This window comes from Hylobates moloch, unplaced genomic scaffold (assembly GCF_009828535.3).
Source record: "Hylobates moloch isolate HMO894 unplaced genomic scaffold, HMol_V3 SCAFFOLD_8, whole genome shotgun sequence".
NCBI lineage: Eukaryota > Metazoa > Chordata > Mammalia > Primates > Hylobatidae > Hylobates > Hylobates moloch.
Genome location: NW_026652283.1, coordinates 37,588,924 through 37,601,212, shown reverse-complemented (window position 1 = coordinate 37,601,212; position 12,289 = coordinate 37,588,924). Strand labels below are relative to the sequence as shown.

General features: G+C 41.7%; 1 protein-coding gene across 3 annotated transcripts in view; it reads left to right on the top strand.

Moving 5' to 3' along the window:
- CLSPN (claspin) overlaps positions 1 to 12,289 on the top strand; it is a 50,818-nt gene that overhangs the window by 5,820 nt on the left and 32,709 nt on the right. For all 3 annotated transcript variants that reach the window (XM_058443135.1, XM_032160230.2, XM_058443134.1), the window contains exons 4-9: positions 719 to 880; positions 1,567 to 1,644; positions 1,978 to 2,050; positions 3,143 to 3,251; positions 3,431 to 4,005; positions 11,172 to 11,363. In XM_058443135.1, coding sequence (XP_058299118.1) covers positions 719 to 880; positions 1,567 to 1,644; positions 1,978 to 2,050; positions 3,143 to 3,251; positions 3,431 to 4,005; positions 11,172 to 11,363 — 1,189 coding nt within the window. The remainder of the gene's footprint in view (positions 1 to 718; positions 881 to 1,566; positions 1,645 to 1,977; positions 2,051 to 3,142; positions 3,252 to 3,430; positions 4,006 to 11,171; positions 11,364 to 12,289) is intronic.

The following is a 12,289-nucleotide window of genomic DNA, read 5'->3' as shown; positions in this document are numbered from 1 at the left end:
TACAAAAAATTAGCTGGGCGTGTTGGCGGGTGCCTGTAGTCCCAGCTACTCCGGAGGCTGAGGCAAGAGAATGGCGTGAACCCGGGAGGCGGAGCTTGCAGTGAGCCGAGATCGCGCCACTGCACTCCAGCCTGGGGGACAGAGCAAGACTCCGTCTCAAAAAAAAAAAAAAAAAAAATTGTACCACTGCATTCCAGCGTGGATGACAGAGTAAGACCCTGTCTCAAAAATAAATAAATAAATAAAAACCAAGAAAACAAAACTTATTGGTCTTATTCTATTTTGGGTATGCAGAGGACATTTCCAAATAAATGGGTTTCTGATTTTCTTTATGAGCACATGGAGTAATTCTTTGCTATCTCTGAGCTGATGAAAATTAACTGAGAGAAGGCTTCTTTATGCATCTATCAGTCAGTAGTCTTGTTTGTTAACTAGAAAAACCATCCTCAAATTTATAAACTAGTTGCTTAACAAGTATTTTACTTCAAAAAAATATTTACTGTTTGTTCAGTTAGTTTTAGACAGTTGCATAAAATCACAACTTGGACTTCAAAGGATACGTGTGAGTTAGGAACCAGTGAGAATGTTCTAGATTTTATATGCTTGTCTGTTGATGAAACATGGGCTTTTTCTGGCCTGATCCAAATTGCCATATGATGTTGTGAAATACTGGATTTTTAAATGATTGGATTATGCTTTTTGTTTATGTATTACCTAGGAAGATGATGTAGAACAGCCATTTAATGACAGTGGCTGTCTTCTTGTGGATGAAGACCTTTTTGAAACTGGGTTGGAGGATGAAACTAACTCTCCATTGGAAGATGAAGAGTCATTAGAATCAATAAGAGCAGCTGTAAAAAACAAAGTAAAAAAGCACAAGGCAAGTAAAGCATGATTGTAATAAGAGTTAATCAACTGCTTCTAACCTTTGCTATATTTTTAATTTACTGCTGGAACCTTAATTTTTTTTTTTAACTGAAGAAAAACATGTGTCAGTTGACTTAAGTTTTTCAGCTGTTAATTTTGGAGACTTGTAGTACAAGTGATAGACATGCTAACTTCTTTGGAAACTAGTGCTTTATTATTACCCTTTTAGGAATGCTGAAAAAAAAAACACTAAGATATTTGATGGTGTAGTAAGATGCAGGTAAATAATAGGGAAGAGATGTAAATTTTGCAATCCTATAGCCCTTGAGAAATGAACCCTATAGGGTTTCAGGAAGGGTATCAAAGAGAGGCATCAGTCAAAACATTGTTGTCCCGAGTGTTTGGAAGCATAATTTTTCTTCCTAAGATTTTTTTTTAGCTTCCTGCGAGTTATTATCCCTCTTCAGGGAAAGATGTAAGCAGAGGTAAAAGAAATAAGGGTCCAGACTCCATTTGAGGTATCTAATTTGTTTTCTAAGCATAATAGGATGCTGTGTGTTTAATAATTTCTATTTGATGATTATTGATTTATTAACGTAGCATGATGTGGTGTTGGGCTACAAAAGTAGTCTTCAACTAAAGCATCCTCTTATTTGAATTTCGTTTTTGTCCTAATAATCAACCTGCCATTTCTTTTAGAACAAAGAACCATCTTTGGAGAGTGGGGTCTATTCATTTGAGGAAGAAAGTGAGTTATCAAAAGGAACCACGAGGAAGGTGAGGTAGAGCCCTGTATATTAGTCACACTAATCTCTTTACACAGGAGATTATAGATTTCTTAGGGATAAATATTTTATTTTGTCTATCATATTTTTCTGTTACCCATCATATTGCTTTGTACATGGTAGGAACAAAATATGGATTGGATTGAACAAATTCTCTGAGACTTGGGAATAAATGAATTCCTTGAGTTTATACTGCATTTGGGCTTACTCATGCTTACTATTTCCTTTCCTCTTTTCTTGGAGAGAGCAAACTCTTGAGGGATGAATATCTATCTTTCTGGATATTCATATAATTAATGTAGTCTCACTTTTTGTTTTCTTTAAGGAAAGAAAGGCAGCCAGATTAAGTAAAGAAGCATTAAAACAACTGCATAGTGAGACTCAGCGCCTTATTCGAGGTAATGCAACCCAGTAAACTTTGAGGCAAAATCACAACATTTCTTTGTAAGCTCAACTTGGATGTTGGGGACTTTTATTTTTTTAATACTTCTAATGTGAACTCAGGTTATAATATTAAGTTTAGAATTGATCTTGGTGAAAGGTCATTGTTCTAAAGCCCTTGGAACATTAGTATAAACTGAAGAAATTTTCAGAACTGTAGTGCAGGTAAGGAGGAAATTTTTTTTTTTTTTTTTGAAACAGAGTCTTGCTCTGTCACCCAGGCTGGAGTGCAGTGGCGCAGTCTCGGCTCACTGCAAGCTCCGCCTCCCGGGTTCACGCCATTCTCCTGCCTCAGCCTCTCCGAGTAGCTGGGACTACAGGCGCCCGCCACCACGCCCGGCTAATTTTTTGTATTTTTAGTAGAGACGGGGTTTCACCGTGGTCTCGATCTCCTGACCTCGTGATCCGCCCACCTCGGCCTCCCAAAGTGCTGGGATTACAAGCGTGAGCCACCGCGCCCGGCCTAAGGAGGAAATTTTTTAATGGTTGTCTATGGACTGATTGTGTCAGGATTCTTTGGAGAGGTAGTAATCCCTCCCTGTTTGCAGTTTTGGTTACCTGTGGTCAGCCATGGTCCATGGAATTTAAAAATATCATCCCTTTGTCCAGAGTATCACGCTGTATACATTACCTGCCTGTTAGTCAGTTAGTAGCCCTTTCAGTTATCAGATCAAAAAAACACTGCATGGTTTAGTACTATCTGCAGTTTCAGGCATCCACTGCAGGTCTTGGAATGTATCTCTCTGGATAAGCGGGGACTACTGTATATAAATGTTTAGGTCCCACAGAGATTCTGATTCAGTAGGTTTGAAATGGGATCCAAGAATCTGTATTTCTAAAAAACTTCCTGGATCATTTTGATTTCACATCTAGGTTTAAAAGCCACTGGTCTTCAGGGAGCTCTTTTGTACTTAGCTCCTCTGCCTTTGTTAAAGGGGAGTTTTCTATTTCTAGTGATGGCTTTGGTTATTATGTTTAGTTAACTGAATATGAAGTGACATTTCAGAATATACAGTATATATATTTGCTTGTTTTATTCCATTTTATAGAGTCTGCACTTAACCTTCCATATCATATGCCTGAGAATAAAACCATTCACGATTTCTTCAAACGTAAACCCCGGCCCACTTGCCAGGGAAATGCCATGGCACTATTGAAGTAAGAACCCTCTTTCCTTATTATAATTTTCATGAACATTTAGTTTTGTGGCAAACATCTGGCATAAAAAGTTCAGATTTCTCACTCCCTTAAAACTGATTTAACTGATATATACTAAGGGATGAGAATGTTTCACATTTAGGATAATTTTCAACTCCAGCTCATTTTCTCTTCTCTAGGTCATCTAAATATCAGTCAAGCCATCACAAAGAAATCACAGACACTGCAAATACTGCTGAAATGAACAGTGATCACCATAGTAAAGGTTCTGAGCAGACAACAGGTGCAGAAAATGAAGTGGAAACTAATGCACTCCCTGTGGTTTCAAAGGAAACCCAGATCATTACTGGATCAGATGAGTCTTGCAGGAAGGATTTGGTAAAAAATGAAGAGCTAGAAATTCAGGAGAAACAGAAGCAGAGTGACATTAGACCTTCACCTGGGGACAGCTCAGTGTTACAACAGGAATCCAACTTCCTCGGGAACAATCACAGTGAGGAATGTCAGGTTGGAGGGCTTGTAGCATTTGAACCTCATGCCCTGCAGGGTGAAGGCCCCCAAAATCCAGAAGAAACAGATGAGAAAGTGGAAGAGCCTGGGCAGCAAAATAAATCATCAGCAGTTGTGCCACCTGAAAAAGTGAGACGGTTTACTCTGGATAGACTTAAGCAACTGGGAGTAGATGTTTCCATTAAACCACGGCTAGGTGCTGATGAAGATTCCTTTGTGATACTTGAACCTGAAACCAACAGAGGTAATCCTTTAAATTGTGGGGAGCCTCCCTGGAGTGATTATCCTGGTAGCTTTTGATTATTGACTACTGTCGAGGACAGAGAACACAAGAGAAACCAATAAATACATTTGATCTTATCCTGCAGTTGTTCCAGATATGGGCAGAGTCTCTTTTAGAGAAATTTGGCAGGGTATCAGAATGATCTAAGCCGTGTTTAAAATGGAAGTCTGTTGGCCGGGTGCAGTGGCTCACACCTGTAATCCCAGCACTTTGGGAGGTGAAGGTGGGCAGATCACGAGGTCAGGAGTTTAAGACTAGCCTGGCCAATATAGTGAAACCCCGTCTGTACTAAAAATACAAAAATTAGCCGGGCATGGTGGCACTTATCTGTAGTCCTAGCTACTCGGGAGGCTGGGGCAGGAGAATTACTTCAACCCAGAAGGGAGAGGTTGCAGTGAGCTGAGACTGTACCATTGCACTCCAGCCTGGGTGACAGAGCGAGACTCTGTCTCAAAAAAAAAAAAAAGTTGTTGATAGTTAATATAAAAAAGAGGTACATTGCTATTGTGTTATGGTATTTAGGAATTTATTATTTCTGCCTTTCCAATCTGAAATTAGGTTTTTTCTATAATCCTGAGTCAAATTTTTTTTTTTTTTTTTTTTGAGATGGAGTCTTGCTCTGTCGCCCAGGCTGGAGTGTAGTGGTGCAATCTCGGCTCACTGCAAGCTCCGCCTCCCGGGTTCACGCCATTCTCCTGCCTCAGCCTCTCCGAGTAGCTGGGACTACAGGCGCCCGCCACCACGCCCGGCTAATTTTTTTTTTGTATTTTTAGTAGAGACGGGGTTTCACCATGGTCTCGATCTCCTGACCTCGTGATCCGCCCACTTCGGCCTCCCAAAGTGCTGGGATTACAAGCGTGAGCCACCGTGCCCGGCCGAGTCAAATCTTAAGACATTGATGAAAACATCATTTAGTTTTTTACTGCTAAAGAGAAACATTTTGGTTCACTTAAATTATCTGTGAAACCGAATTTCTTTTGTTTTCACTCATTCAACAAATATTAAACTATCTACTATGAGTAAGTTGCTGTGGGGCATATCAAGACAAATCTGACATTTAAGGTATACTTAAGATGCTTTTACTCTAATGGGCAAGGTAAGAAGTATGCAAATAACAAGTACAAAGGAGAAAATGGTAAATGATGTCTTTGATAATGAATATGTCATTGATAATTGGAAAATAAATAACATGAAGAAAAAGGAAAAGTATTATTATTATTATTTTTTTTTTTTTTGAGACGGAGTCTCGCTCTGTCACCCAGGCTGGAGTGCAGAGGCGTGATCTTGGCTCATTGCAAGCTCCGCCTCCCAGGTTCACGCCATTCTCCTGCCTCAGCCTCTCCGAGTAGCTGGGACTACAGGCACCCACCACCGCGCCCAGCTAATTTTTTTGTATTTTTAGTAGAGACGGGGTTTCACCGTGTTAGCCAGGATGGTCTCGATCTCCTGACCTCGTGATCCGCCTGCCTCGGCCTCCCAAAGTGCTGGGATTACAAGCGGGAGCCACCGCGCCTGGCCAAGTATTATTTTCTTAAAGAACATTTAGAATAAAGTACTGTGGGAATTCAGAGAAGGATAAATTTCTTCCAATGAATGGTTAAAGGACAGCTTGAAGAATAGGTGGATTAATTACTTGTTCACTGCCTTCCCTTTAGACTGCGAGTTGATATCTCCTGCCTTGTTCCCTACTCTATCCCTAGTGCTTCCTCAGTGGATGACACATTGTAGGCACTTGTATTTATCAAATGAATGAATGATCCTCAACATTGAACTCAAGTATTACCATGTTGAATAAATTTCCTGACTCTTAGATAGAGCTGGATGCTCCCCACTCTGCCTTGAGGCAGTATGGCATGGTGGTTAAGAGCTTAGACTTTGTAGCAAGACTAGGATTTGAACCTGAACTATCATGGTAATTGTTTAACATTGTATATGCCATTTGACCGCTTCAAGCATCTTTTTTTTTTAAAAAGAGAAGAAAGCCAGGCACAGTGGTGCGCACCTGTAGTTCCAGCTACTCGGGAGGCTGAGGCACAAGAGGGTCACTTGAACCCAGGAGTTTAAGGCCATCCTGGGCAGCATATGAAATCCTGTCTCAAAAAAAAAAAAAAAAAAAAAGAAAGAAAAAGAAAAAAGCACTATATGGCTTGTGGGCTATAGTGAAGATTTGTTGAAATAATGCATGCAAATGGATAGTATAAAGAAGCACTCAAAAAGTTATTGCTGCTTCTACTGTTATTAGTGAAATGGTTCACATCAAGACTTTTTTTTTTTGAGACGGGCTTTCACTTGCTCTTGTCAGCCAGGCTGGAGTGCAATGCTGCAATCTCAGCTCACTGCAACCTCCGCCTCCTGGGTTCAAGCAATTCTCCTGCCTCAGCCTCTCAAGTAGCTGGGATTACAGGTGCCCGCCACCACACCCAGCTAATTTTTGTATTTTTAGTAGAGACGGGGTTTTACCACGTTGGCCAGGCTGGTCTCAAACTCCTGACCTTAGGTGATCTGCCTGCCTCGGCCTCCCAAAGTGCTGGGATTACAGGTGTGAGCCATTACACTCAGCCAAGACTCTTTCATTAAACCAGGCACAGTCGGTGGCTTATGCCTGTAATTCTAGCACTTTAGGAGGCTGAGGTGGGAGGATTGCTTGAGCCCGGGAGGTCAAAGCTGCAGTGAGTTGTGAGCTGAAATTGCACTACTGCACTCCAGTCTGGGAGACAGAATGAGACCCTGTCTCTTAAAAAAAAATAAAACACAAAAAACATTATCTTTCATTAAACATCTTATTGTTGGCAGGTGCTATGTCAGTGACTCTATCTGGTGTGTAAAATATGCTCAGTGAGTCTGTTAATTGAATGGGTTGACTTTGGAGATGGAGAAGATAGAAAGAGCACCTTGTCTCATTAAAAAAAACAAAAACAAAACACACACAAAAAAGATTCTGTTTCATTAAACAGCTTATTGTTGGCAGGTGCTATGTCAGCCACTGTATCTGGTGTGTAAAATATGCTCAGTGAGTCTGATAATTGAATGGGTTGACTTTGGAGATGGAGAGAAGGATAGAAAGAGCTCTGTATGCTGGTGCATATTGGGAAGATGTGAAAGTCAGTTTGACCAGGACTGGAGGTTGAGGTGGCAGAGTTGTGTAACAGAACTAGCATAGCTCCATTAGCAAAGAAGCATGAGAATAAGCTGTTGTCCGGAACACTGAGGGAAAGTTTTTGTTATATGGTACTAAAAGTTACCTAAACAGTCCTAGACTGATAGGAAAGGGAGAAACATTTTTTGAGTACCAACTATATTAGACACTGGTACATTCTTTATTAGTTGTCTTTCTTAATTCTCATAGCACCAGGTATTATTTTGCAAAATGAAGAGACTGAGGCTCAGAGAGGTTAGGTAATTTTTCCAGCATTATACTTGGCTTATAAAGGGACCTATACAGTGGCTGGCATATAGTGAGCACTTATTTTTTAACTTGGAACATGTTTTCCTTTAGAAATAATTGACATGAAATTTGGGTTTCCAGACCAGCCATAATATACATGAAGTTAGAATCAACATTCATTCATTCATGCAATAAACTTTTATTTAGCACTGTGTTGGGTGTTGTGTATACACGTAAAACACTCCCTGCTGTCAAAGAAATTAAAGTGTAATAGGAGTAATAGGCAGGCAAACAGACTATTACAATACTGAATGGTAAGTGCTGCGATCAAGATATATAATTGAGGGTGCATTGGGAACCTAGAGGAAAGGTACCTCACTTGGAGCCTAGAAGTCAGGGAAGTTTCTGAAATGAGCTCAGTAGAGATACCAAGGCAGAGAGGTGAGGGAGGGCATTTTTAGTGGAGGGGTTGGACCTGCAGATGTCAGAGACAATAGAAAGCACAGGGTGTTCTCCCTGGCTGAAGTGAAGATAGCAAGGACATTGGTGATCAGAGCCCAGATCATTCAGGGGTTTTATGCCATGCTAGGAGCTTGGACTTTAGCTCTTTGTAAGTAGAGGACCACTGAAAGGTTTTCAGCAAAGGAAATATTCAATCAGATACTCATTTTAGGAAGTTAAATCTGGTAGCTGGTGTGGTGGATGCGTTGGAAGGGGTTAAGAGTAAAAACAGTGGGGGGAGGCTGAGGCAGGAGAATGGCGTGAACCCGGGAGGCGGAGCTTGCAGTGCGCCGAGATCGCGCCACTGCACTCCAGCCTGGGGGACAGAGAAAGACTCCGTCTCAAAAAAAAAAAAAAAAAACAGTGGGAACAGCTCAGTTTCTTTACCTCATATAGAATAAGGTTTCCATGAGAAAATGCATGTAAATTTAAATTTTGTGATGTCAGAAATACATTACTTCTGTTGCTTGCAATAGCATATGGAATAATCCCTGCCTCTAATTCCTCTACTTTCTGGACAAGAGCAATGTGAATGAGAACAGTTCTCATGCTGCTGATAGAGACAAGCTAGGGCAGAGACTTTTCACTTAAGAGAGGAGATGAGAGGTGATGGAGGATGAGAGGTGATGGACTAATAGAGACTAATGGAGGGAGAGGAACTTGAACAGGGGTTTTAGGATAAAGACAGTGATGGTTGCATCATGTAATGAAGGCCAAAGAAAGTGGTTGCACCAATGGGTTGGGGGAGGAAGAGCTTTGAGGATCCTAGCTTTCTCCAGTTATGAATGAAGGTACCTCTTGCCTGACTACTATTTTAAGTCCCAGGTAATCTTCCCACCCAAGCATTTCTCTTACTCTAGTGGCACCCATAATAACCTGCCTATTTCTATTCCCCTTTCCCTGCCACCACCTGTTGCTTTCAGCTTTACTGAACCACTGCAAAATAGGAGGCAGACTTACAGCTTGTCTCTCTACTCTTTTGTTTGCAATGTAAACATACCATCCTTTAGAGTTGGGTTTTTGCTGCTAATAATGTTGGGGTTTCAGGATAAAAAGATTTCCTTCATTTTTCTCTTTTTCTAGTAAGACTGTCTAGAGGAAAAAAAACACACATCTAGATGCTAGTCACAAAAACACTGAAGTATGATTTGAGTGCATTTTAGAAAATTAGCCAAAGTTTCATGCCTATAGTCCCAGCACTTTGGGAGACTAAGGTGGGAAGATCGCTTTGAGGCCAGGTGTTTGAGACCAGCTTGGGCAGCATAGCGAGTTCCTGTCTTTACAAAAAATAACAAAGCCAGATGTGGTGACATGCACCTGTAGTCCTAGCTACTTGGGAGGGTGAGGTAGGAGGAATGCTTAAACCCAGGAGGTCAAGGTTGCAGTGAGCTGTGATGGCACCACTGCACTCCAGCCTGAGCAACAGGGCAAGACCCTGTCTCTAAAAAGAAAAATGAAAAGTGGCCGGGCACAATGGCTCACACCTGTAACCCTAGCACTTTGGGAGGCTGAGGAGGGTGGGTCATTTCAGTCCAGGAGTTGAAGACCAGCCTGGACAACATGGCAAAACCTGTCTCTACAGAAAATACAAAAATCGGCCAGTTGCAGTGGCTCACTCCTGTAATCTCAGCACTTTGGGAGGCGAGGTGGGCGGATCATCTGAGGTCAGGAGTTCAAGACCAGCCTGGCCAACATGGTGAAACCCCATCTCTACTAAAAATAAAAATAAAAAAAATTAGCTGGGTGTGGTGGCGCACGCCTGTAATCTCAGCTTCTAGGGAGGCTGAGGCAGGAGAATTGCTTGAACCCAGGAGGTGGAGGTTACAGTGAGCCGAGATCGTGCCACTACACTTTGGCCTGGGCAACAGAGTGAGACTCCATCTCAAAAAAAAAAAAAAAAAAAATTAGCTGGGTGTGGTGGTACATGCCTATAGTCCTGGCTATCTCAGGAGGTTGAGGTGAGAGGATCACCTCTAAGCTTGGGGAGATTGAGGCTACAGTGACAGCCAAGATTGCACCACTGCACTCCAGCCTGGGCGACAGAGTGAGACTCCATTTAAAAATAAACCATTTTATCATGGACGAGAAGGCCGCCTGAAAATATCCAGTGTGCATCAACTTCAAAGGAACTTGCTCCTTAAAACTGCCAGCTCTCATCACAGATTCTATTATGATATGAAGTGTTAAGCAGAGTGAGTAGGGATTAGTTCCAGGTAACAGCTGGCTGAGGGAGAAAGGAGAAGGAAATTCTAAGATATTGCAATGGGGAAGAGGGGTAAGTTTATATCACTATTGGATTGCTGAACTTACTGTTCCCAGTATATATATATTTCCATTTGTATACAAGTTGAGCATGTGGTACTGGGGCTACAGTATTTCCTTTCTCATTGTACCAGTTGTACTAGTGTAACAGTTTTCACCAAAAAACTTTTTACAGTCCTGCTGCTTAGTTATATCACTGACTGGATTGTCATTTTATTTTCCCTTCTTTAAAAAAATTGACCTTGCCTATATTTAGTAAGATTGCCAATAATGAAACATTCAAAATAGGGAATTTGATCCCAGCACTTTGGGAGGCCAAGGTGGGCTGATCATTTGAGGTCAGGAGTTTGAGACCAGCCTGGCTAAAATGGTGAAACCCTGTCTCTACTAAAAATACAAAAAAATTAGCTGGGCATGGTGGTGTTCACCTGTAACCTCAGCTACTCAGGAGACTGAGGCAGGAGAATCGCTTGAACCCGGGAGATGGAGGTTGCAGTGAGCTGAGATCACGTCAGTGCACTCCAGCCTGGGCAATAGAGTGAGACTCTGTCTCAAAACAAAAACAAAAAACAGCAATAACAAATAGGGAATTTTAAAAGGAGACCGAAACCCATGAAAAATTAAGCCCTTGAATAGATGAGATTATAATCTTTTTTCCTACCAGTTTAATACTTTTAAAGGATTTTTAAAGAATGTTCAAAAGAATTGCACATGTTTAGAAATTTCAGGTATAAATTTCTGTCTGATTTTTTAAAGTCTGATTTTTGAAATGTTGAGGAAGAATAGTTGTGGTAGTCCATTAGTTTGGGTTAAGTTGTATGAATTTGACACAGGAGTTAGTAGCAAGGGGTTTTTGGTTTCTCTGTGTATGTGTGGTTTCCCTCATCATTGTTGAGCTAAAAAAAACTTAGCTTATAAGTCTTAAAGGAAAGAGTTTTGAGCATGGCAAACTGACCCACTGGTTGGCGTTTGGGTTTAGAACTGGAAGCCTTGAAGCAGCGTTTCTGGAAGCATGCTAATCCAGCAGCCAAACCCAGGGCTGGTCAGACAGTGAATGTGAACGTCATAGTGAAAGACATGGGCACTGATGGAAAGGAAGAACTAAAAGCAGATGTGGTACCTGTGACTTTAGCACCTAAGAAGTTGGATGGAGCAAGCCACACAAAACCAGGTATTTGAGCCCACAGATTTTGTTTTTTGCTTTTTGCTTTGTATTCTAACAGCTCTTCAAGGCTATTGAAAACCTTATAATGAAAAGTTATAGAATCTTTTTCCTTGGAGGCTTTGGACAGCAGTATCTCTGGCATGATTCACATGTTGCACACCTAGAGGTGTGGGGTGGACAAGCTGGCTTTATTTTTTTTAAATATCATTTGTCTTATTATAAAAAACAAATCCCATTATAGACAAATATATAGAATAAATGAAAAACTTAATCTTCTATCAGAAACAGGTTCTATAACCATATTGTGTGTCCTTTTAAACTCTCTTCTTTGCACGTATGTATATGTATTTAAACAAAAACAGGCCGGGCGCGGTGGCTCACGCTTGTAATCCCAGCACTTTGGGAGGCCGAGGCGGGCGGATCACGAGGTCAGGAGATCGAGACCACGGTGAAACCCTGTCTCTACTAAAAATACAAAAAATTAGCCGGGCGTGGTGGCGGGCGCCTGTAGTCCCAGCTACTCGGAGAGCCTGAGGCAGGAGAATGGCGTGAACCCAGGAGGCGGAGCTTGCAGTGAGCCGAGATTGCGCCACTGCACTCCAGCCTGGGCGACAGAGCGAGACTCTGTCTCAAAAAAAACAACAACAACAACAAAAAAAACAGGCTGGGTGCAGTGGCACTTGCCTATAATCCTAGCACTTTGGAAGGACAAGGCAGGAGGATCTGTTGAGCTCAGGAGTTGGAGACCAGCCTGGGCAACGTAGTGAGCCCTCATCTCTACCAAAAAAAAAAAAAAATTATCCACGCATGGTGGCCTGCACCTGTGGCCCCAGATACTTGGGAGGCTGAGACAGGAGGATCATTTGAGCCAGGAGGTTGAGGTTGCAATGAGTCATGATTGTGGCACTGCACTCCAGCCTAGGCGAGAGAAT